The sequence below is a fragment of the Thunnus albacares genome, chromosome 13, assembly GCF_914725855.1.
Source record: "Thunnus albacares chromosome 13, fThuAlb1.1, whole genome shotgun sequence".
Lineage (NCBI taxonomy): Eukaryota > Metazoa > Chordata > Actinopteri > Scombriformes > Scombridae > Thunnus > Thunnus albacares.
In genome coordinates, this window is record NC_058118.1 from 7503699 (window position 1) to 7530506 (window position 26808).

A 26808-nucleotide genomic window follows, 5' to 3' on the forward strand; every position below is an offset into this window, starting at 1 on the left:
AGCGGCAGGGCGACTGGAGACTGAGTGTACATTCAGAGTCAGCTGGATAAGAGACACATATCAGACAGATTCAGTGAAGATGGTGGGGTATATAAAGAGATAATCATGTGTAGTAAGGCATTGGTAAAGGGCGCATCACCTTTTTTACGAGCAGGCAGAAGACATTAGGACTGACAGGAAATGTTTAGACTCAAACACAAAGTGGTTTTGCCCCCTGAGGATTGCTATGAATCACTTTATTCTCCTTTTAAAAAAAAAGCTTTGAACTTAATGGATGTTTGTTCGTTTATTGCTATGGTTTATGTTAATTTGATGCTGATGTTGCCGCGTCAACATTTGCGATGAAGCTGCACCTGGTCCAGTCCTGAACCACCTGATGCATGCATGCATGCAGCAGCTACACTTGATGCATTTGCAGCAACATGATGATCCTCAAAGGCAGAGTCACGCTGGAATGTTTTACTTATGCATCACTTCTGTACCTCAGGAGTTTGAGCCTATAAACACTGTACGTCAAGTTGAATTGATCCACATATCGCAAAATGTAACGTTAGTTCAGGCAGAGCAATGAAGCCATGCTTGTATTGTGAAAACCACAATCCCTGGGTCATATCCAGCTGTCTTGTAACACCCAGTTTTATTCCTGCAGGTGCATCTCATGTGCTTTTTTTTGGGTAGTGTTCATTTAACCAATATTTAGTGATCATATATATTTATAAATGGGGATGAGTTCTCCCAAGAAAGTCCTAGTTGCTGCTTGGATTATTTGAGAGCTCCTCAAAGAGTAGAGGCTAAATCTAACTGTATAGCTAACAAATTCCTATACCTATAAATTGTTCATTCTTTGATCTAAGTGGCTCTGAAATTTTGTGTCGCCCAGTAAGACTATTTTCATCTTTGTTCAGCTTTTGAATTGTGAACCCTAACGCACCAAATAGTTAACACAACTGGTAAAGAATCGTTGTCTTTATATTTTCACACGTGTTGCACAGTAACTTTTAGGTTAAGACAAGCAAACTTCATCTTGTTTAATCAGAATAGAGCTTTTAATGCACCACTCAGTCTCTGATGTGGAGCTGATGAGGCATGATGATGTGATGAACACACAGCTGCTCTCAGTGCTTTCACATGTTCGGTGAAAAGTGAAAGTGAGACACGCCTGTCTGTCCGCTCAGCCTGGAGACCACAGCATATTACACCAGTGAAAAATGGCTTTTTGAGATTATAGAAGCCAACTGACCTGGAGAGAGAGAGAGACTGTGTGTGTGTGTGTGTGTGTTTGTGTGTGTGTGTGTGTGTGTGTGTATTTGTTGTAACAGATTCTAACATACCTCTCCGTCTTTGTCAAAAAGTGGTACCCACAGGTGCATGTTGCTCTGCTAGACACACACACACACACACACAGACACACACACACAAATACACACCCATGAAAGTAGAGAGAGAGGACTCTTGACCCCTCTGGGCCCCCATACAGTTGGCCCGGTGCCTCCTTAAATCAAACACACACTCTTGGCCCTTTTCCACACACATGCTGACTTGGTTTGACTCGGTTTGACTCGGTGCATCAGCCTAGCACGGCTTGGATTTGCATCTCCAAACAGGGCTACCCTCTTGAAGGTGTGTCTTTAACTGATGATGCACTTGTCTTGAGTCGATGATGATTAAAAGCAGCGTCCTCTTTAGCACTGTTTACCGTGACACTGTGTTAACGGTTGTTGGTAGCCAGCTATTTATCGTCATGGATTTTCAGGCTGTTGTTATGATTTTTGCTTGAAAAACAGTGACGGGATGACGAAATGGATCTAGAAAAGGAAGCTACCATTTGACGTTTGAAGAGAATGGCGAGAGAAAGAAGAAGAAAAACCAATGTTGTGCTTGCGTACAAGTATAGGCTCAGCCACCGACAACAACTCATTGTTCAGACGGTGTGTAAAAAAGTTTCTTTGTCATCATCTTCATTCCGTTATTTCTGTTACTATTTCGTGTACTGAATAGGTTTGGCTGTATAATCTGTATCTACATGTAGCTAAGGTGGGTAGCTAACATAAGTTGGCTTCACTGCCTTCGTCCTCACAGAAATGCAGGTAGACAAATGGGTGAGTTCACACACGTCCGGAATGTTCTCTCTCTGTCTGACTTACACTGTATATATCACACACACACACACACCTTTGTTGTCGGCCCTAAAGATGTGTATCTCTGGCTCTGTGGAGGAAGAGGATATGATATGTGCATCACTCTCTGAGGTTATTTGTAAGCAGCTATCATATCTCAGCATGAAGGTAGAACTCAGATCAGTATTCTGGGAGAGACCACAGCACACACACACGCACACACACACACACACACACACACACACACACACACACACACACACACGTAGGTGTTGTAAAAGCAGTCAGTTGTGGATGGTTCTTTCTCCGTACATCAGGACCAGAGTCGCATATTATTCTAGGCCCGTCCACATGTACACACACACACTGACAGAATGTAATGATTTCATCGATCATTTTTGTAATGAAATCTGTCCTCATGTTTTCACCTGCTGATCCACTTCTTCCATGCTATCGATCTATCTGGAATTCGAGGTGTGAGTGTGTGAGTGTGTGTGTGTGTGTTTACTTCTATAAAAATGACACATGGGTATTTATTTATTAGTATTTATCTTGAATTACTGGAAGGAAATGGCTTTATTTTCTCAGTGAGAGCTGCATATGGCTGCTTTTTAATGACGTTTCCATTATTTTGTCCAACTCCCTGACCTGCAGAGGACTTTCAAGTTAAGTATAATAAAGAAAATGTGTTTGTTCTTCATGATAGTAGCATTTTATGAAACCCAATAAGGTTTGTGTAGCGACGTAAAACAAACACACCCTCAACCCATACAATTTCCTCCTAATTGATATGTCGTGTGTGTTTTGGGCTGCTCCTGCAGCTCACGTTGAGTGATCTGCTGATGGGATGGATGCTCTCAAGCTTGTGATCTAATCTGTTACAGCAAAGGAGTACACACAGAAGATAGAGAGGATAGTAGAGAGAGAGAGAGAGAGAGAGATCTCTGTCTCTCCTCTCTCTCTCTCGTTCCCAGCACATCCCTCACCTCGCTCGCCTCCCTCTGATTGCAGTTTAAAGAGGGCACCTCACAGGAGCACACAGACAGGGGAAGAAGACAGATGGGGCAAGCAGCCCGTCTGGGACCAAACAGATTAAAGCACTGGTCGCCCCACCAGCCTCTCATGTTCATTTCATTTCTCTCATCGTATGACTGTGGGGTCAAGATGAGGCTGCCGGGCAGGAAGTGAAGAATAAGATGGGATCACTCTGACAGCCACATCCCTCAACCACACCCTTTATTGTATGTTTAATTGTCTTGTCTTCGTACCCGACTTTGGCTCAGTTGTCACCGGGAAACAAAACATCGTCTTGTGTTTGGCCATGTTTCATGGATATTCTTTCAAAGGATAATTCTGATTTATTACAATTTGGGTCTTATTTTTGTAGTTTTGGCTATAATTCCTATCTTTAATAAAAATATTGTACTTTTCAAGTTAATTGGTGAGATCTGGGAAAATCGCTAAAATGAAGTCAGATGGGGCACGAAACATGAGCAGTCAGATGATCATACAGGTTGTAAGTAAAGCTACAGTGTAGCCAAACATATTTGGAAGAAAAAAGTGAACAATGAAATGATTAACTATACAACTATATAACATCCATCACAGTTTACATGTTTGTGGATGTTTGGAAAAAACATTGATGGATAAACACGCATAAGATATTCTCATGTTATGTGTACATCCCTTGGTGTATTTATGCAGAATTGACACTGGTTTCTGCCTGACACTATTTCTTCTGTAAATCCTAACATTGCTTATTTTGTTGAAAATGAGTCTCGATGTTCTCATGTGAACACAGAGCAGCAACTAACTTACTGTCCACTTGCGCAGGGAGATAAAAACTCTTTACGCAGAGAAAAATCACTGAAGGGTGCTGATTCTGAGAAGCAGACAGCTGAGACAACCTGACAGTATCAAAAACATGACGCATTAATAATATGTTCAATAAAACACCAAAAATGTACTGTGTACGGAGATGGTTTTTTGCAGTTTATCATCAGTCCTTGATCATATCTATCATATCAATTCAACTGCTGTAATTATTTCCACACGTTGCAGATCAATGTTTAGAAAATGTGATTCTACATCTGTCAGTGTTTCTATATACAGTATGCTGTTTGTTCTAAACATGTTCGTTCATACATACATGTATGCCCCCCCCTCCCACACACACACACACACATACACTGAAAACCTGTTTGTTTCCTGCTTCGGCACGGTGATGTCATGTGTTCCCAGATCTCAGTGATGACTGTGTTGTTTAATATCGTCATAACTAATAGAGACAATGACCAAAACTACAAAAATGAGACCCAAGTTGAAACAAACCAGACTTTTCTTTTAAGGAAGTATAATAATAATATCAGTGAGGATTAGTATTTTTTGTGACGAGGTGTTGGAGGCTCTGAACATCCGTTAATCACACCTCTTGTAAAAACTGCAAAGCCTAATCACATAATCCGTCCAGCTATTTTCTCCATTATCCCCTCTCGCTGACAGGCAGATACAAACAGCCTCAGTAGAGGCTAATACTGTATCAGCGGGGCTGAATTGTCCATCCAAGGATAAGATGCTCGCCATCTGCTGTGTTTACACTTTCAGACTTTCAGACCGTATTCTTTTGACAGTCTTTGATGCATTAATGATTTCCCTTGTCTCCCTTCTCTCTCTTGGTTCGGTCTAGCCCTGTTTACTCTAGAGTTATCTGCACTCTTTCATCACAGCTGGAATTCCCCTGGTCCTCAACTTCTAACCAAAGCATGTCAGAGAGACGGGAAGTACGGAGAGAGAATATATTTTTGGCAGAGTTTGAGAAACCCAGGCTGTCATTCTCTTCTCGTCAGTCTAATGCTGTCGAACAGTGCTCATCTTCAGAGCCTTTTTAAGATCACCTCTGTGGAAATTCTGCTTTGTTAGGTGGAGAGAAAACAAAATTCATGAGCTGGATTTTAACTTTTGCAGTATTGTGTGCAACTTAACGTGCTGATGCTTCAAGATGCAAAAGCAGACGATGACTTGCTGTACTGCTGTTATCAGATTGGTTGCTGAATCGGCCATATAGCAACAGACTGTGATATTAAAAGCAGCAGAATGAGATGAGTTGTTCAGCTCTATACTGTAGCATTTCTTACATTTCCAACAAAATACGCAAGTTGTCAAAAAAAGGCAGTTTTTAGCACCTCTTGTGATGAGATATGAAGTGTGGAAACTGGCTGCAAATTGCCTCTCTTTCTCTCTCTCACGTGGAAGCAATTTAGCGCCGGGAAGCTTCTCAGGCAGGAGACATAGTGGTAGAAGTATAGTATATATATGAGTATAAGTGATAAAAGTAGTCTCTTGTGAGAAAACAAATGAGAAAGACAAACAAGGTAAACTAAACCAGACGGAGAGAGAAAAGAGGGCGAGTGTAACATTTTGGAAATCTCCTTTTTCTTGTTTCTGGGGGGGCAGAGCGGGTTGTATCTGAGAGAGCACAGCTCACATTCAGCAGGAGCAACAGGAGCAGTAGGCGTCATCGGCTCCCAGAGCCTCCCAGCACCCTCAATCTGTCACCACACATTCACACACAGAGTGGAGAACTCACACACGGAGCGAACACATCTGTGTGGACACACCTCGACCAAATCTATTTTTTTGTTGTTTTCCATGTTGAGAAAACTATCTGATCAGTTTTTTGGCAATATTTGAGTTTTCTTCTTATAAGAAGTTTCCCCTAATGACTTAAAAAAAAGCTTAAAAACAATACGTTTGGATTGAAAAAGGGAGGCTTTTTACACCTACATTACGCTTTCATTCGTCATGCATATCTTATATGATGAAATCCTTCTGTATTTTCTAACAGAGACAGCCGTTGCATCTTATTCTCTTTTTAGAATTTTATTCATATTTTATTATTTTTCTTTTATTTGTAAAATATAATAGACTTACTATAAACTTAAAATAGAATTAAACATAATCATATTCACAGAATCATTGCCAAATTTGCCAGATAAAAAGGGCTTTAGTGATCCCTGAAGGGAAGCAGAAAAGAATATAAGTCGGTGTTTTATTAATAAAGGGCATGAATAAAACAGTAATAAAGGATATAATGCAAACTAGGGCATCAACATTATAGTCATGAAATATAGCTTCACGACTAAAAGAGAGAAACCATGACGGCTTTTGACAGATTTACAGATTTGATGTAAGAATTATATACACGTTGTCGTCAGTCTGCAAACACAAGGGTCTCTGTGATGGAGATAAGACTTTTAATGGGAAACAGAGGTGACACTGAGGCCCTAATCCCTCTATCATCTCTGCTTTGCCCTTTATAGCAGGGCTGTTTAACACAGTCTGGGCACGCAGAGGCCAGAGGAAGTCAACGACCCTCATGAGAGGTCACAAGGACAATCAGCACTTTGTATGGCTGAGGAGAGACACGTTATTCATCTAATCCTGAGAGAAATACTATCAGAAAAAAACCATAGTTTGACTGCTGCTGATCGTGGTATAGCACTTTCAGGTTTTTCTATCCTAGAACAGAATTACAGCCTGTCAGCAGAACAAACGGCCTCAGTCGAGCGAAAGGCCTTCAGCGAGAAGAGAGAGGGATGTTTTCTCTGTCGGAGGACCTGATCACTGATTTCTGCCCCGTCTTTACAACAGCGGGCCCTCCGCTCAACGTCCACACGTCGACCGCTATTTCAGAGAAAGACGGAGAGACCAGAAATGCTCCTGACAGCAAGAGTGTGGATGCAATTATCACCACAAAGCCTTACTTGTGTCTCAAAGCGGAGAGCGAAAGAGCTGTAACAAGCAAATGATACTCGCTTGCAATTTTTTTTCTCAAGAATATGTTCCCCTCTCACCCTCTGTGCTTTGGCTCTTTCTTTCAACTCTTCCTTTTGTTCCTTCCTCTTCTGACTTCACCCCTCCCCTCCCTCCATTGTCTCTTCATCTTCCCTCCAACCCCCTCCCATCCTCTCCTCCCTCACCGCCCACCCCTTGCGCATGTCGTCTCCAAGAAACCTTTAAAATTCTCTGAAATTGAAATGTGCCTGGTGTCCTGCCCTGCACCGAGGACCTGAGACTGAAAATAAGTGTGATTCTCTTTTCAAGGTTTATTGTTTTCTCTCTATGCAGGTGTCGATTGATGATCTCTTACAGTTTACACATATTTACAGCTGTTGCACAATTTCTCATCCTTGTGTGTTACAGTGTGTTACGGCACTGGACTCCCATGCTTGTGCTTTCCCCCTGTCGTCTCTGTGAGCGTTTGCATAATGCAAACACTGTGTATGTACGTGCTGTATAAGGAGAGTGCCATTAATCTCTGTGTCCCGTGAGAACTGTGTTGTTTGTGTGAGTAATGAGCGCTGTACGTCCACGCTGAGTCTCTGTTGTCTTTAATTGGTGCAGCGTGACTCTATTAGAGGGATCCAGCGTAATTAACGTCTTCTCCAGAATGGTAATCCAACCTTACTGCTTCATAGGCCTGACTTGTTAAGCAGTTTGAAGGGCTGATTTGCTCAACGGACAGCTGATCAGTGATTGAGATTTTAAGAGATTTTAATTTTTGTCGACTTTTACCGTCACAATTATGTATCGAAATGTGTCAAGTCGTGTCTGCTGTGTAGGAATGTACTTGTGTTTGCTCTGTGCTGTGTGTGTGTGTGTGTGTGTGTGTGCGTGATCTGTGTGTACGCCTGCAGCTTTTTCATACGTGTTACCCAGGTGTGTGAGAGAAGCCATACGGAGCTGATAAATAATAATGATACTCCCGTCTGGCCCCCCCCTGCAGCTTTTTAATCAGTACCTCGCACAGCCGCCTCTCCGTTTATTTGCTTGTCTACGCACAGTCGGGCTGACAGCGACAGCAGACCACAAATGTTTTAAGCAGTGTAGTTGTTCAGTGCTGGTTGGTATTGAATGCCGCCACTGACCAACACTGAGTTTGTTTTTAATCTTTATGATATTGCAGTATTGCATATACTGTATATGTTGCTATTTCAAGCTGTACCAGACAGTCTTTTATGTAGAAAACACACCTGTCTTGTTCACATAAACCATTACTTGGGGCTGCAACAGAGAGGAGCTTCCATCCTCTTTGACATGTCACAATGACCTTTTTTTCTCACCTGAAATTCTGCGTTGCACACAGGAACTAAACTGAAACAGAAAGTAACAAGTTTAATTTTTAGGGCCCTGAAAACTCATTTTCTCATTCAGCTTCCCTACTATGAGTGATGGGATCCTCCACAAACACACTGTTTTCTGACAAAGTTATACGCTTTAGGTTGTTACACATGAGAGATTTCTATATCTTGTTTTTTGTTTGGGCTGTTCTTACTGGTTTGAAGCTGACGAGGCTCAGCTGGATAAAAAAGATGATGTCATTCGACATTGGAATCAAAACCTGATAACAGTTGGTAGGTTGTTTGATCAATCAAATCTGATCAAACCACACCCGCACAGTCCTGATGAAGCAGATTACTTGAGTTTGTTAAACTCTCAATAAATAATACCTAAAGTTAGTTATTTGGACTTATCATTAGCTTATTTAGTCGTGAGTTTAATGTAATAGAGAAGTACGTTAGATTTAAAGTTCTCAGGGCTTTAAGAGCCTGATTCCAGACTTCACTGAACTCTGCAGTTTAAGACCTGAAAGAAATGGTTTGGATGACAAACATCTCTGAATTTTGAGGACAGTACTGTGTTTGTGGTTCTTACTGGTAAAAGGGGATCCATTTAATCGTTTAATGTTGGTCCACAGCCTCTGATGACTCCCTAACCTCTGTCTGATTGTGTCATATGACAATAAGCAAAGCATACTGGCCATATGATGCTACCATCCACTGCAAAAAACAAGCTTAAGTCTGAGAATTATGTGCTTTACCACTGTTACATTACTGGATAATGAGGATAATGAAGTGAAGTTTGCAGCTGGAATACAAAATCAAATGTGAAAGTCAATAATAGACATTTTGTCTAAAAGCCCAGTGGTTATGAGTAGAATAAATAGATGAGTCACACATGAAATCTCTGGGTATTATTTCGGAACAGTGTGGTGCTCTATGTGTGTGTGTGAGATGAAGCCCTGATATGTGATCTCCCTCCTGATCAAGGTGACTTGGATGGGTAGTGGGTTTTGGGTGAGGCTGGGCAGGCTGCCCGGATAAAGATGTCAGGCGACGCTGGCAGGTTTGGGACCGCTGTGCTCCCTGTGATATCACTGGCAAACACACTCCCATGCTGAGCCATGCATCACACATACGCAAACACAAACATAGACACACCCGCACACATGTACACACTGCTAGTTCAAATAGTCTTAGTCCCTCTGTTTGCATTTCTGTTTGTTTTTGTGTTAGTGTTTGTGCATGGACAGTCTGTGTGTCACCGCCAGTATCTTTTCACGCTCTCTCTCTGATGATCCGAAGCACAGTCGGCTTGGCACAGGCCTTGATGTCACTGTCATGCCAGCGATCTGAAATCTGAACCTCCCTGCTGCCCGTACCAGCCCGAGGAGGGGAGGGATGGAGGGAGGGATGGGTAGAAACAATAGAGAGCTATAAAGAAATTGAGACGTGGAGAGAAATGGAAGCAGAGGACAGGGAGGAGAGGACGGAGAGACAAAAAGGAAGGAGGGAAGGTGCTTCACCTCCTTGACATGATTCCCAGATAGGAGTATGTGCAGATCAGCGCTCTCCTCCTGCCTCTCTGATCTCAGTTATTTCTCTATCCAGGTGACGAGGGTTCACTACAGAGGATGAATGGCGAGGGATAATCCCCGAGCTCACAGATAATCAACTTACACTCTCACACTGCTTGTCAGCTCGCTCTCCATGTCCAGCTCCACTCTGAGTTATTGATCAAAAAGCTTTATTCTTGTTTATTCTACTCTGGAGCTTCACTCAACCTCATTTTATTTATTTATTCAGTCGGCAGGATGGTTGGGGTTTTTCTCTTAGTGTCTTCTCTGCTTGCGAGGGCCATTAAGCATCAGGTTGTGGTCTAGTGTAAATAATAGGACCTGATATGGTTAGTGGGTTCTGTGTGTGTGAGAAAGAGAGAGAGAGAGGGAGTGTGTGTGTGTGTGTGTGTGTGTGTGTGTGTGTGTGTGTGTGTGTGTGTGTGTGTGTGTGTGGTTGCTGTGCATTTCATATTCATCCTAAAAGGGGTAATGAGGTGGGAAAACTTAATGTGTGCATATGTCTGGTTGTGTATCTGCATCCTCAGTCTCACTCTACCCTTTGCCTCACCTGAGATGTTCACACACACACACACACACACACACACACACACACACACACATACTGTAAAATCTCAAATGAAAGCTAGTATTCAAATGTGTCAAATAAGGCTCAGATGTATAAATAGTAAATTTATAACGGTGAATTCAACACAATGTACAGCTCCAGCACTAATTCCAGCAGTGCAATACAATAAGTCATACTCACTCCAGGTTCTGTGAGTGAGGATGACATTTTGCCATTAGCTGAAATATTGGGATTGGATGGTTGGATTTCAGGTTTAAAAATAGATTGATAACATCAACATCACTGGAACTTCAGATAATGAACAAAGCATTGGAGGAAGAGGTGCAACAGATGCGGTGATTGATGAGGAAAGTGGGTCACTGCGAGCTGCTAATGCTAAAACGATGCCTACCTGTAAGAATATGGTGAAGGATGCTAATGCTACCTGTAAACTGATGCTTAAAGACCCCTCCAGACATGTTTTGAGATGTATGTAAAATACTCTACTTTGAATAATAATTTGTGTTTAAAAAATTAAAAGTTAAAAAGTTTAATTATCTTGTCCTTAAAATGACATCTGTTCCCTTTATATTGTTAAAAGTTCCAGATCAAGAAATATGCAAATATATTTTATCTCAAAGTTAAATTGCTGGACACAAGATGTCTCCTTGTTCACTGTAAGTTCAAGTCCATTCTAAGTGTTTGTGCAATGCAGGCATCAAGTTTCCACATCAAGATGAATATTGGACCAAGCTCGGCTTCCAAAGTATTTGTGATGTCACAAATCATGTTCACAGGCCTGCCCCTTAAAGCTGGATTTTCAATGAGCTCAGAGAAACCTTTCACTTTCAGCAGATGAATGTGAAAACAGCCTTCTACTGTCAAACTCTGCACATACTTCATTCTGCACAGTGAAGCTCAAACATCCAACTGTAGGAACAAGAAGAAAAACACATTTTTGAGTGGAGGGGGACTTTAAGTGCTACAACCCATGGTGAAGGATGTTAATGCTACTGTTGAAGCGGCTCCCTGCAGGGCTGGTATATTGGACTACTGGATGTCTGTTTTTTCAGCATTTAGAGATCATGCTAAGAAAATTGATGCTACATAGAGTGAAAGCTGAGCATTTTGCAGTGTTACTTTAGAGACAAAGCTGATGACATTTCCCATAAATTAGACTCTGAAAAGAGAAGACAAGTTAGAGAAAACAGTCAGGGTGAGACTGAGGAGTGTAATTGAAACCATAGTATTTGGTCGCCCCTTTCACAGCAGACATTTTACTAAGAAACAGGAGTTGGAGTAACTTCAGGTTTAACTCTGGGTTTCAAGGGTTACAACAGTAGTTCAGGGATACATCACCATGGTAACTTATGCTGAACAGCTAATCTGCTCCGGAGCAGCAACTTCAGAGGATCAGATCACAACCTGTCAACCCCCCCGACCACTGACCAATCAGATGGCTGGAAAAAAAGGAGTCATCATTCCTACAGGATACCGACACGAACAAAAATCCTGAGTTTACAATAAAGTGACAACTAAAAAAGAGAAATATATATTTTTATAGGTCAGTGGAAACATTTTGTTGTTCCAGGCTTTTTATTTCCTCTCTGGTTTTAAAACAGAGCCCCTAACAAACAGAGAGATCGTTCATGAAACTAAGGACATAATGATGATGTTAGCTGCATTTTAATTGTGCAAAGTTGATTTTATGGAGTGAACAGCTGACAATGTTAATGATTTTACACTCTGATTCATCACTGCAGTCAGAATAACATGAGACAACTGTGTGATGATAATTGGAAATAAAAACGAAAGATTGTCTTTTATTAGAAAAAGATTCCACACACAGTTAATTTGCTTCCATGATTATAAATTTAACATTTGGGTCAGACAGACTTCATCAGTCATTAACTTCTTTTCCACTCTTTGCTTCAGTTGCAGAAACAGTCTGGTATTACTTTTAGGTTCTTTGATGTGACATATTCAGAATGTTTTCTTCATCAACCAACTAAATAGCAAAACATACTCACTCTATACTTAAGTCATGTATAGTAATTCCTACATGTATTTTAAGCCTTAGCTCATTTTTAATATTTGGAAATTATTTCTAGTGTTTCCACATCTTCTTATTCTGTTGTATGATTACAGGTTCATTTACGTTTCATTTCGTTGAATGCAGCTTTTTGCTGTCGTAAAGCAGAAGTTTTCTGCAGGTACTTTGTATCACCGTTTTGTCTCATATCATATAAAGTACTTCATTCATGGTTCTGATGATGTCGCTTGTAAATAACAACCCTGCCTCTTTCACATGGACGCGCTCGTAGATGGATAGGAAAACCCAGAGTTGACTGAGTTGATAACCAGCTTCATAGCGCTGGTTATCTGGATGTCCAATGTTACACTCAGTGAAGCCAGCTAACGAAAAGATATCCTGGGTATATTGAACTTGCTTCATAATACAGGCCCCAGGAAAAGCACAGGTGTAAATAATAACATTAACAATGGCTCTGTTCCATTAATTTTCCCAGTAAGCCATGTCAGTGAGTGAGCATGCACAATACCAGAGCGCCAGAACAGGGTCACCTAAATGCAATGCAGCCATCGTTAATGTCATTATTCCACCTGTGCTTTTCCTGCTTTGACAAGTCAAAACATTAACAAGGGCTCTGTTTTATTCAAATATCCTAGTAAAGTAAACCATGACAGTGTGATGGAGAGCCAGCATGCACAACAAATAAATTCATTATTTTTATAGTTACACCTGTGCTTTTCCTACTGTGACATGTCAAAAAGTCCTATTAACTAACCATGAAAGGGGATGATTGTGCCCTTTGAGTCACTGCAGGGACTGTTGAGTTTCATTAACAGACGTTTAATAGCTTTAAAAACCAGCAACCTGCTGAAGTTAATTAGTGAGTGAAAATAATGCAGCCGAAATGTACATTATCCTGAATTTTATAAGACAACATGTAAACATGGAGAAGGTTTGGAGCAAACAGAATCAACAGCAACTTCAAACAGTAGCAGATCACAAAATAGGCATGTTTTACTAAAAACATGATATAATATAAACATGATATAAAATGAGAGGAATATGCGATAAAGGTCTGTCCCTCATATACACGTTACAATGAAAGGTTCTGGTTCTCTTTGCAGTTGAGGTAAATAAATGCCACTATTTACTGTATCTGTCTAGAGTTGAATGAACATACAAGCAAACACTGTCACCTGTGCTTAGTTCTCTACTGCCTCACACACACAACATGACTCACTCACCCATGGCTGCATGTCACATCCACTAAAACCTGTCGCTCTTCATGCACACTTCTCATACACACACAAACACACATGTGTCCTATCCCCACCCGGTGACAGCAGTGATGCCAATTCCCTCTGTCATGTACAGTCAAAGCCAATCACACACGCTTCCTGTCAAGTAGTGCCAAGGCTATGAACCACGTAACAACCGTATCAGTATTCTGTGTGTGTGTGTGTGTGTGTGTGTGTGTGTGTGTGTGTGTGTGTGTGTGTGAGTTTTCATTGTGGGCTCATTGTGCAGCATTGGAGTGTCTATAAAGTGGAGATGGATAAACAACTCTCCTTTGTTTGGCCCCTAGCATTGGCTGCACACATCCATTCAGCAAAAACACACAGTCTGTCAGTATAAATGGACACACACATACACACACACACACACACACACATGTTTATTGCCTATGTTCAGTTATCATCTCTATGATGACCCTATTTTCCCCTCAACTCAGCATGGCCTACACTTGGCTATAAAAACATCCCATTTAATATGTTCCAATTACAGATCTCTCCACACACACACACACACACACACGCACACACACACACACACACACACACACACACACACACACACACACACACACACACACTCACACACACACACATACACACACACACACGCAGTATATACACACATACACACAATACAGGTGGGTTTGTTTGCACTAACAAGACAAGGGAAGAGATTCAATCAAGAAGGGAGGCTTGACTTTGTGATGTTGGAGAACAAAAGTGCCATTAAACAAAAGAATATTTATTTATTTATATTATAATTTTGAACCAGCAACCACTTGTATGCTAAGGACTCTTGACTTATACATTACCATGACTGAGATCTGCTGTGATTTTGTTTCAACATGACCAACACCAACTGGAGGACAGATGGATGAATGACTCCAGTGCAGCATGACTCTGTTCACAATTTAATGTAACTCATGCTAAAGCTGCACTTCACACACTTTCCTTGTCTTTAGTGTGTATTTGTGTGTATGTGAGAAAACGTGTGTGCCTACGTTTGTTCGCCTTATCGTTATACAGTGTTTTTAAGCTTGTCTCTAAATCCGCCCCCACATAAACAAAGTGTGTGTATTCAGGGATTCTTAATGATCGCTGTCATGGATCTAAACGCTGAGGAGTCTTTGGAAGCTTAAACGTCATCAGTATGCAAACACACACAAAACAATAAAGCTTTCCGAGCGGCACAATGTTACTCTCAAGACATCAGCTTCATATCACCGCTTCCCAACAAGCGCAGTGATTAACCCTCTCTCCCTCTGAATCTGGCTGACTAAAACAGACAGGGAGGGTCTGTGGCCTGGTATTTAACTGTATTTGAGGAAATTACACCCACACACACATAAACATGTACACACACACACACACACACACACACACACACACACACACACAGTATGGTAGGTTAATCATGTGTGCTTTCCGCAGATGATCAGAAAACAGACTGAGCCTGCTTCTTGAGATACAGAGCTGTATTAGCTCCAACTGGTAAAAACAGGGACGCATATGCTTCAGAAATACAAATACCCTGAGGGTGTGTGCTTGTGTGTGTGCATGTGTGTGAGTATTTATTAGCATCTGTTGGTTTCTACGTGTGCGCGTGTGTGTGTGTGTATGTATGTGTGTTTCCATGTCAGAATTATGCTTGCATGTGTTCATACTGATGTGTTTCTATGTTATTACAGTCCCACCACGACTTTTCAGAGGCTGCAAACTTTACTTTGAAATTGTATATAGTTTTCTAGATGTGAACAAAAGAACAAAAGACCACATGTCTTAAAGATACAATATAGAGTCCGAGAGTAAACAAGACTAAGACAAAACAAATCCCAAGATTGGTTTAAGTGTAATAACTTTGGTGATCCCTTAATTTTCCATATAGTCAGATGTTACTTTGTCTAATATGACCAAATACCTGCAAATGAACGAAAATCCCATCAGCCTCAGCTGTACTTTGTGTTAAGTGCTGTGTACTAATTGGTAGCCTCATAATATGGTGCACTAACATAGTGAACATGGTAAACATAACATAACATAACATAACATTAACATTGGCATGTTAACATTACCACTGTGATCATTTTAGCATACTGACTTCAAGATGTAGCTCAAAGCTCTGCTTTGCCTAAGTGCAGCCTCAAAGAGCTGCCTGTGTGACTGTACTTCATTTATAAGTCAAACTCTGTAATTTATATGGTCAATGGCTTTAAGCTCATTAATTAACCACAAATCAAATCAACTGACATAGTCATATAAATAAGTGTTCGTGTTGCAGTTTTGAATAGCAGTTTAATGTAAAGCTATTGCTTAAAAGCTGTAACATTCTCGTCCCTCTGAGAAATAAATCTGGCAAAGGAAGTGAACAGGGATTGCTTGGTAGCTGGAGGTAGCATGTGAGGCAATAGCCACCACAACTGAAGAACAATCACCAAAAAAATCAAACCAAATCTCAACCTATTCTCTATGACGAAAGGGCTCCACTGCTGCATAACTTTACCACTGCTCTCCATCCATAAAGTGGCTATCAACTCTCTGATCTGTATTCCCAATGGCTGCAATCTATCATTCCCTCTGTGTCCTCTGTCCCTCTCATGCTTACCATCTCCAAAACCCAATTTCCTGTTCTCTTCCTTTCCTGCTCCTGTGTCCAGACACTCCCTCAGTTTAGGAGGGGGTAAAAGCTGGGAGGTAGGATCAGAGGAGGTCGGTTAGCATTGTGGGAAGAGACGGTTCAGAGGTGAAGAAGAGACTTATGATCCCTGTCAACGCTCACTGTCACTGGCTCACACTGAGAGACAGAGCAGGGAAACCGGACTCCATGAGATGTCTTACTCTCTGCTTGTTAGTGTTGGTGCCACGCTCTGTGGTGGGTGAGTGTGTCCGTATGAGATTGGTGGCGATTATGGTGAAGGAGAAGGTGTGTGCATCTGTGCTCGAGTGTGTTTGTGTGTTGTATTTACACAACATATCTTTGCCTTTGATAACTGCCCTTAAGTCATTGATGCAATCTCTGCAAGCCTCTGTGAAAACAGAGTGTGGGCCTCTTTCTTCTGATGCACAGCAGATAGTCACAGCTCACAGAGAGCTCAGAGAAGCAAAGGAGAAATAATCAAAACAACAGCACGCTACACGCCGCATCACATCCTTGACTACTGGAGGCAAGGGGAGGAGATGTAAGCAGGTGTGTACCCGGCATGTGTGTGTTTAAAAGAGTGTGTGTGTGTGTGTGTGTGTGTAGTGGGGGGCGCAGACAAAAGGGCTGTGCAACATCTGGATGCCGGTGATAGCTCTGCTCACATGCGTTACGAGCCAAATTAATCAAACCTGGTGGGGAGACTGTCGTGTGTGTGTGTGTGTATGTGTGTGTGTGACGTGTATTAAGAGTCGATCCACGTCCCGGACAACCTAGTGCCGACATATATAGTTATCCATGTAGGGTCGAGGGATGGAAAGAGGAGCGGAGACGGAGGGAGGAGTGAAAGTATAAAAATTGATGGGTTGACGTCGGCATGGTGACTGCGCTCGATACTGGAGTTGGTCCTAGTGAGAAGAGAAGCAGGCACATTATGTTGTCGCCTTCTGAAACTCTTTTAGTCCCTTCATAGAGGAGCTGTTAACCACAGCTAGCTTCTTTTACACTCTTCATGAACACAACACAACACAAACCAAGACAGCATGCCTACTGGTAGACTGATGGCCATGAATGTACATTGCATTGACTGTAAAAATATTTAGTCATTGCTCTACATTCTTTATAGATATTTAGCCAGTGAGATTAATTTTAGAGGTCAAGGAATGAGGCAAGATGCAGGGATTTGGAAATAACTTTAATAATACTATTTGGTACTCCTTAATGTTCACAGTCTTGCTCTATGAATGGTAATGTCAGCCATTTTGTTCACCACTTTGGTCCAATTATCTCAACACCTAATGGATGGATTTGTATGAAATTATGTACATTCATGGTGACCAGAGGATGGAGCCTAGTGATTTTGGTGAGCCCCTGACTTTTCCTCTAACGCCACCATGAGGATGACATTTTTGTTTTTTAGTAAAATGTCTTAATGAAAGTTATTAAAAAATCCAGTGAAATACCTCAACATCGATGAGGTGGATTGATAAAAAAAATATAGATACATATAAATGTCTCAACAACTACTGTAGCTTTTTTTAGCCACATTGGCAGCATGGCTCTAAGGATGGAAATGTCAGTTGGTTGGTCAAGACTGAAATATCAAAACAACTGTTGGATGGACTGCCATGAAATTTAGTACAGACATTCATGTTTCCCACAGAATGAATTGTAGTAACTTTGGTCATCCCTTTCATCTAACACTATCATCAGGTCAAAATTTGTCAAATACTTTGCAACTACTGACATCTCCATCAGCCTCAACTGTACTTTGTGTTTAGTGCTACTTAGTTAATCTTAGCATGCTAACATGCTAAACTAAGTTGATGACCATGGTAAACATTACCTGCTGAACACCAGCATCATCATTAATATTGTCATTGTAAGCATGTTAGCATGCTGATGTTAGCATTTAGCTCAAAGCATCGCTGTGCCAAAGTACAGCCTCACACAGCCACTAGCATGGCTGGAGTCTTATTGTTGGACACTAAATTACACTGAAGTCGAACCACTGGGTGTGCAAGACCCAAGTTTGCAAATCACTGAGGTAGAAGAACCGTAAATGTATTTAAGCCAGAAGTGTTTCTTCCCCTCCCCCCTCCCCCCCCTCTGACTGTGATGTTATTGGGAAGGCAGCAGCGACAGAGCAACCATCACTTATTTCCCGACTTGGCTGGAGGGTCGATAAGAATTAGCATTCCCTTCTAAATGAAACCTCCAGGGATTTACAAGCCGCTGTTCCAGTCACCTGTCTCACTTGCACACAGTTGTGAGATAGCTATAAAATACAACATTTTAAATATTCACCTCTTAGATGCTACTTTCTGTTTGATATGATAATGATTCAACCTACAGTTTACTCAATTCAGTTCTTTAACATTTCACACCTAGGAGGTAAAATGTTTGTGGTTTGTGTGAAATAAACAGAAGAAGAACTTTGCTGTTACCAAGGCTCTGAACTCCACTCTGTTTCTGTCTCTTTCATTCACTGCCTACATACAAACTATGACGATGATGACATTTTCTGAGGGGGGAAGTTTCCTCTGTGGCCTTGCTCTGTCCCATGTTAATGTGAGTGTATTATATCAGCATTGATTTTCTCCCCTGCATTCCTGCTATCGACACATGAATATATCACGTTAACTGCCGAAGCGCACTGGGTCAGGGGTTTCTGCAGTAGTCAATGCGGCATCGGGAGGAAGATAAAGAAACTGTACAGACTCCATTCTGAGTCGAGCAAGAGGAGTGTTTGGCTCACAGCTCTTTTATGTCTCTCTCTCTTTGGAAAATCTTTATTTTTTTTTTTGTTAAATCTCCTTCAGTGTTGTACAGGGCCTTCTTAAAAACAAATCTATTTGTTGAGTTTGAGGTGAAGTCATATCTTTTGTTTGTTGGGAATCACGTAGGAGTTCACAGGAAATGTGATTTATCGACATTTTTAAACTGTGAATCAGAAGCAAACGATTTTTTTGTCTTACCTTAAAACAACAAGATTTTCAGACTCATCACCACACTAAACTGTACCGCTGTTAAGTGTTTTTCATGTTGGAAAGTCCCCTCAGATGAATGGTGTGTTTATTGTCATTATTTATCTCTCTCTCTTTTAACCATCCCTCCCTCACATTCTCTCGTCTGTTGATGAGGGCAGGTAGCGCTGACGACTGTGAAATTGAATTAAGTGTGCCTTCCACCCCCCTTTCCTCCTCCTCAACCTCCTCTGACATGCAAAGGTTTTAATGATCATGAAGCTGGGAAGCATTCCAAATGGCAAATACTTAATTGAGAAAAATGGAAGGGACAGCGGTGCAATTCATTTATCTAAATAGAGGAACGTGGGGTGCGGAGGGTCGTCCCGTCTTCAATTTCTCATTTTTTTCTCCCCACCTTCAGCCACTTGCTCAAAAGGGAATGTGTGAAAATTTCATTTGGTGAGGTGTGGGACAAATCAACATGACGAATCTCTCCGCTCACCTTAATTGTGTTTCGCTCAGCAGAAAAGCAGACGGGGCGCTGCTGGATGTTGTAGATGCTTTTGGTCATTTGGAAAAGGTGATGTAGCAAGCTGTAAATTGATTTGATTTAATGCAAAAGATATTTGTTGAGAGTTGAAGAAATATACCAGCATGGTGTGTAAAGTGTCTTTTGTCAGAGCTTTCAAAGATTATTCATAGCAGAGTGAAAAGTTAACATGTCCGGGTGCAAAGGGCTGACCTGGTAATGAACCTCTCATTAGTGACATCATTAGCTGCCGCCTCCCACGGTTTGAATCACACCTCAGGGACGAGGCTGTGGATCCACTTAAATCACCTCAGAGCTCCGTTCTCCATCTCCTCTCTGACTCTGGTTAAGGCCGTGCAGGGCTCCCTTCGCTAAGGCAGGGGTTAATGTGGGTGACCTTCCCCCCTCACCCCTCCTCCACTCAGCCCTCCGTCTCCCCTACCAGCTTGGCTCAGCCCATCACTCCCACCAGCCAACCTGGCCTAATCTGTGATTATGTGTCAGGCAGGAGGCCATTTATTCCAGATTAATTTATTCATCTTCCTAGTGTGGTTTCCGCTGCGGGGGATTGATGGCGCAATATATCTGAAGAAAAGAGAGCAGGAGAGGAAAGAGAGATCATCCATTTCTATCCTCAGCTCTGTGCAAAGGGTGGATATCAGCTTGTTTTACCGCCAACGTCTCCCCTCCCCTTCATGCTAACCTCCTGGTCAGGCCGTGTGTGACAGACAATTAATCAGCCAATTAAAGAAAAAAAGTCTATGAATCTTAGTAAGGTTCATTGGCTTACATCTTCATCTCAGTTATAATTGTGCCTTGCAGATGGGTCATAACTTGCTTGAGGAAATTGGAGAGTGTCAGAGAATCAAAGTCTTAATCTGAGCGAATCCTCGGCTCTTCCACCTCCTCTGTACTCTTATAAAGACATACCCTGAGGTTTTGGAAAGTCAGCCCTTTGATCAACTTAATGTTGCGCAGCGAGAACATTGGTAGCTTCTTCACGTCTTAGTGTTAAATTTTCTAGTGCTATGTTGCTCTTGAGATTATGTAAAACTAGCTGGTGTCCTCCATTGCCCTTAAATGTTACTGTGCTCTGTAGACAAAGACCTTCAACCAGATAGTCCTGGTTCAAGCCTTGGTTTTGGCATCAAAACAGACATTTACTGTTTGTGTGTGAACTGAGTTTTTTGTCATCTACCATGTTTGGTCTTAGAAGGAAAACAGTGAGTGCAGAGGGTGCTGAGGTGAATACTGAGCATTTGTGAGCCCATAAAGAGGCTTATTCATTCATCATGGTGCTGATGAACAGCATCAGGCCATATGTTTTGTTTAGAAGGGTGTCTAGAGAGTGGCAGCAGTTTATTTTATGGTTTCTCTCTCCTCCTCCTCTACAATCCTCAGCTCCTCTCTCTCTCTCTCTCTCTCTCTCTCTCTTTCCTGCCTATGGCAGATGTTCTGAGCTTCTTGGTATAAAGGTGAAGTGGATCTCCAAGACTGTGATGGCTCATTACAGAGCTCTTCCAATCCTGTATATGTGTCTTAGCTGGCTGATAGGAAAGGTAGTGGGTTTTTGTAGAGGCACACACACACACACACACACACACACACACACACACACACACACACACACACACATGCACACACAGGCAGCCAGACACCTTGCTCCTCTTTCTTACACCTAGTGGGCTCTTGAAGCCTGTCTGCATGTTTTTATACTCCAAGTAAAATCTTGCAGAGGAGATGTCATTTCCATGACATTCCACTCTATGTCTATTGCTTGCTCTTGCTTTTGAGGGCCTTCAATGAAGGCGTTAAGGCCGAGAGACAGCCAGACAAGCAGCCAACTGTCAGAGGGGTGGGAGGTTGAGGAGACTTTTTAAGGTTGCCCTCTGGCTGCCTGTTTGATGGAGCTCCCAGGATAGCACTTGAATAGGGGGATAGAGGAAGGCCTTGCCTTGAAGCTGTACTTTTGTAGAGGGAGGGGAAATTGGTTATGAATCTGTTACACCCATTTAATCCCATTTAAACCTTCACTCTTTTATTTGTAGTCCCAGCTGCAGCAACCTAGTGGTTGTTTTCAAGAAGAACAACCTCTCCCCACTGAAACATTTACCTTTTCCTTCCTCTCAGTCTAATTGCTGTGTGAAAACGTTCACATGTTCTGCTTCTTCTTCTGAGCTCTTGTCTTTTTCTTTTTGCACCCTGCTGCAAGATCTCTCCATGGTCATAGGCATATTGTCAAGGCTGTTGCACTTGTTATGATTTGATTAAATTCATAGCTTTTTATACTCCCCCGCTTATTGTAGTTTGCAATGGGTATGTGCATTAGCAAAATACCTCGATGTCTCAAGTCTGCGTCCAGGTTATAATGGGAGTGTTTTTAAGTGAATGAATGTGAGGCGATGTGATGAATAAAAGTCAAAGATGAAGAATTTTTAACAGGTGACGCAAGGATGAAAAGATCTTAAAAATCTATTGCTTCATCTGGATGCTGGAGTACAAGAGAGATGAAATGACGACTTATTGAAAGTCAAGTCAAACATACTTCCCTCATCCCTTCCTCCTCTCTCTCTCTCTCTCTCCCCTTGTCTGTCTTCTTCCATCTCTTCCTCATCACTCCCTCTCGGAGCTGCTGTCTTCTCTCTCCTCCGTCCTCCCAGATGTGCCACATTAAATCCACAGCTGCTGTCCCCATTAATGTTCACCGTCACAGCTTGCACACCCTCATTTTCAGCTTTTTCTGCCCCCTCACCCATACATAAGTGTGTGTGTGCATGAGAGAGAAGTGCAGCAGCTGTTAGCCCTCCGCTTCCTAGTAAAAATATAGTAGCAGTGGTGTGAGGAGGGGAAAGCAGCAGATTTACTCATTCATTGAGGTGTCATCAACAGCAGCGCTCATGCTTGTCCGTGACTCGTGCACGCAGACACACACACACACACTGACACACACACACACACAGCATCAGCACTACTACTCCCTTTCCCATTTAAAACTGCCCTGCCTGAGAAGATTTCAATAATCCCTGCTCCACAGTGGGTTGTTTTTCCAACACATTGCCCTGGCTATTTGAGCCCGATGGACGATATCTGTTCTTTACCTCCAGGCTCCCCCTAAGCCCACAATGCCCCCACCCCCACAGCCACCCACACCCCCACCCCGTTAAAACAACGTGTAGGTAGTTGTATATCCCAAAATAAAGATATAAAAATAGATAAAGAAAAGTTCAAAATACAGCATCTAGCAGTAGTGCTACATTTTTAAAATTCTCACTGCATACACATTAATAATTAATTTGTTTACTTAACAGCTTTGCCTCTCTTGTAATTACGACCTGCTGGTTAATATATAAGTGGTTTTATCCTGGGCTCATTAAAGCCTGCGGTAAGTATTAACGCACTAAACTGATTTGTGTGTGAGTTTTGTGCCTTTTGCATATTGTAGTTGTATCTCTTTGCCTATTTGTTCTGTGCACGTCTCTCTCTCTCTTACCCTCTATCTCTCCTGCTAAAGACGGTTAATTTGAATGTGGAGGGGAGTAATTGAAGGTCACACCTTTGTGTTGGCTGCCCGGCTTAATGAAGGCTGAAACAGTCTTCTGGAGGAGTGCAGTTTAGAGGATTTTCATGCACTACACCTGGGATTGCTGCTGCAGACAGTGGTGATCTGTGTGTAATGGAAATTCCATCATTTCTTTCTTTCATTTTCATAGGCATGTAAGGGCAAAAGGGGCTAGTTTTAAAGTGGCACTCCACCAATTTTACACACCAAAATCAGTTTCTGTGGCTCTAGAGGAGCTTTGCCATGTCTGATAAATTGACCCTGTTGATGTCATCAGAGGTTATCTCAAACTGGGCTTGAACGGCACAAGAAAGATTACAAACTGGAGGAATGAAGTTTAAATGAAACTATCCAGTTGCACTATGGGAAGTGTTGGATCCATCATTTTTGGAGCTTGACCAATAATAAGGGCTAAAACTCCCTGAGTCCCTTAAAGCACACCCTGATTGAAGAAATCTGCAATTAGCATCGTGTGACAGCCAAAACATTTCAAATGTTGCCGGATAGAGTTGGTGGTGAAGTCTTGCATACTCCTTCTTCCTCAAATTGACATCTCATTTTTTTAGAGGACTATATGGTCCTCTTATTGCTAATGGCTGCCACTTCTGTCACATCTCTTCCTTGCTGTTGACAGGATGTTTGCTCTAAAGGATTACTGCGCTGGCCAGGGAATCCTCATATATGGACACAAACTGACACACAGGCGGACATGTGCACACACAAACACACACACACACACACACACACACACACACACATAAATAAACTGCAGTGAGCTGTAAGACTGATGTTGAATGTTGGACATGGGGAATACAGGACTAAGGGGACCCATTGTATCTGAAGCTGTGACCCAGCCCTGCCTGCCCCAGATAACAGAATTACTGCAAATTGAACTTTTTTCTCTCACGCTTTGCTTTTTCCTCTCTCCAAATCACTCTATCTTTCTCTCGCTGCCCATGTCACCGTCTCTGCTGCTTTCTCTGGGATTTACAACTTCTCAGAAAACCATCCTCTACTGTTCTGCCTGAGCCCGCTGCCCCCGGAAGAAAGAGAGGAGGAGGAGGAGGCAAAGACAGAGAGGAAGCAGGAGTGAAAGAGAAGAGATGCAGACAGGCACAAAAAAAGATGGATGGCTGTTGAGCAGAGTGATAAAGAGCAGGAAAGAGCGACAAATAGAGAATCAGAGGAGAAAGCAAAGTGAGACTGATGCGTATGGAATGAAACAGAGGATGGAGGTGAAATGTTGGCAACAGGAAGAAATCAAGTGAGGAAAAAGACTCAAGGGAAAGCTCTGCACTCCCCCGCACCTTCCTTAATTAGGAAATATAATATTGAGAGGATTGAGGTGGATCAAATGCGGGAGATAATGGTTTTATCTACGGCCACCACAGAATTATGGATACAACTGCCAAAGACCTTTCCAGGTTGGCTACCCGCCGAGAGTGAGAAGAAGTGCAGGAAAGAAAAGCCTGAGGCTATGATTTGCAGAATAGAATTTAACAGAATTGTATGGAATACTCTTGCATTATTAAACCGCCTATTAAAGTCAGAAAAGGAATAGTGTCTATTAACATAAAAGTAGATTCAGACCCTGAAGGGATGGGCAGACACAATGATAGAAATCCATCAAACTAAATGCTTTATTGTTGAAATGATTTATGTGTGTTTGTGTCTGTTTGCATGAATTAGTGAGTTTGAGTGAAATAAAACAAGGCTGCAACCAAGGATTATTTTCATTATTGATTATTCTACGTTTCGGTGATTAATTGAGTAATCTAGTCAATGTCAGAAAGAGAGAATCATGTTGTTTTGTCTGTCCAACAGATGAAAATCCAAAGATATTCAGTTCCTGTGATATGAAAAAGAGAAAAGCAGCAAAAAAAAATCACATCTTAGATGCTGGAACCTGCTTGATTAATGACATGAACAATTAATCGATTCTTAAAATTTTGTGTGGTAAATGATTGATCTCATAATTGTTTCAGCATTGAAATAAAATGGTATTCTCAGGCCCGCTTCCCACAAGCGGTCACACCCATATGACCCTCAGCCTCTTTGGGGATCAAAGGTCATGACTGTTGTCCAGTCAAAGCAACATGTGCTCCGGCTGATAGGACTGAGGATACTCTAATGTTGGATCCTGGTGCTCCATCCAGAGAAATCTCTTTCACGGCAGCTTTAAGTACGCCCTGCGGAGCCTCCGTGGTCTCTTCCAGATTATTCCCCTCTCTGATTGAATTCTAAATAGATTCCTCATCCATAAACCCTCAACATTCACAGTCACCTTGAGTATTACAGCGGTGTGTGCGCCATTCTTATATATACATGTCGCTCTCCATCCTTGCAAGATACCATTAAATACAGCAGTTAGTATTATGATAGCCTACTTGGAATTCATCTTTTGCACTTGAAGGAGGACTGGAGTGGAATGCGAGTTCTGACATTGCACACAACATTGCGCGGGAGACAAATCACAGAAAAACACCATGTGTCTGTCTTTCCCAGAATTCAGTGAGGGGAGTTGACCAGAGTGGCATATGTTCACCACCCTGGGTTCATTTTGAGGGTTTAGCTGCTATTTTTATTCTCCCCCACACTCTCAACTTCTTTGCTTGGTCTTGGTTGCTTTTTAGTCCGCTCCATTTCCATCCCTTTCTGTCCTCTGCCAAGTGGGAAGCTGTTGTCATCGTAACCACAAGTGTCTCTGACTTTCTCTCTCTCTCCCTGTCCCTGCTCTCCTGTTTTTCTCTGCCTGCATCTCTGTCCGTCTTTCTCTCTCCCTCCTGTGATGTGATAAATATTTATTTCCACGCCTCTCGAGGAAGGGGGGGGGTGGGTGGGTGGTATGGCAAGGAGGGCTTGAGTGCTTTTTAAAGAGCTAACGGAATTGGAATTGGTGACTGGTGCCCTGGTACGAGGACAGAGCACACACACACCCTCAGAAAACAGACATGCATGGGTTGAATGGAAGGGAATTGATTGTGGCGGCAGCCCCATGCTTTCTTACAAACCTGTCTCATTCACAGAGGGAGACTCACCCTCCCAGGGGGGTCTTCAATATCTGTTATGGGTGGATGTGGAGGCCTGCGCCATGTGCCAGTCAATTTTAATCATATAAAGCTGTCTCGGCCTCTCACTGAAGGAATGCCGGCTTTATATTTCACTCTTCCTCGCTCTGCTGTTGAGCCTGAAATCGGGTTTTGAATCATGTGTGGAAGTTTTATGAGAACAAAGGGCAGTCAGAAACCTTAAACTCCATCTGATATATGCAGGATGATACAGATTGAAGCATTTCTCTATCAACTTTCAATGTTAGAGCATACTTTCATTCTGCAGTTTGGAGTAATGGACGATTGGGTATTTACATTCTTGAGACATCTTCATGAAAACAAGGTCTGGCAGTGCTTTCCTGAGTTGTTTACCATGAAT

At 42.1% G+C, this 26808-nt stretch overlaps 1 protein-coding gene across 2 annotated transcripts in view; it reads left to right on the forward strand.

Annotated features, from left to right (window-relative positions):
* The window catches only part of LOC122995351 (transmembrane protein 211), a 95461-nt gene that overhangs the window by 38342 nt on the left and 30311 nt on the right, over positions 1–26808 (forward strand). The window contains exon 3 of one of the 2 annotated variants that reach the window (XM_044370524.1): positions 24381–25575. The exons of the other annotated variant lie outside the window; for it this stretch is intronic. Within the exon in view, the coding sequence (XP_044226459.1) occupies positions 24381–24472 (92 nt within the window). The 3' untranslated portion in view covers positions 24473–25575. Of the gene's footprint in view, positions 1–24380; positions 25576–26808 lie in introns of those variants that run through there. 2 annotated transcript variants of the gene reach the window in all.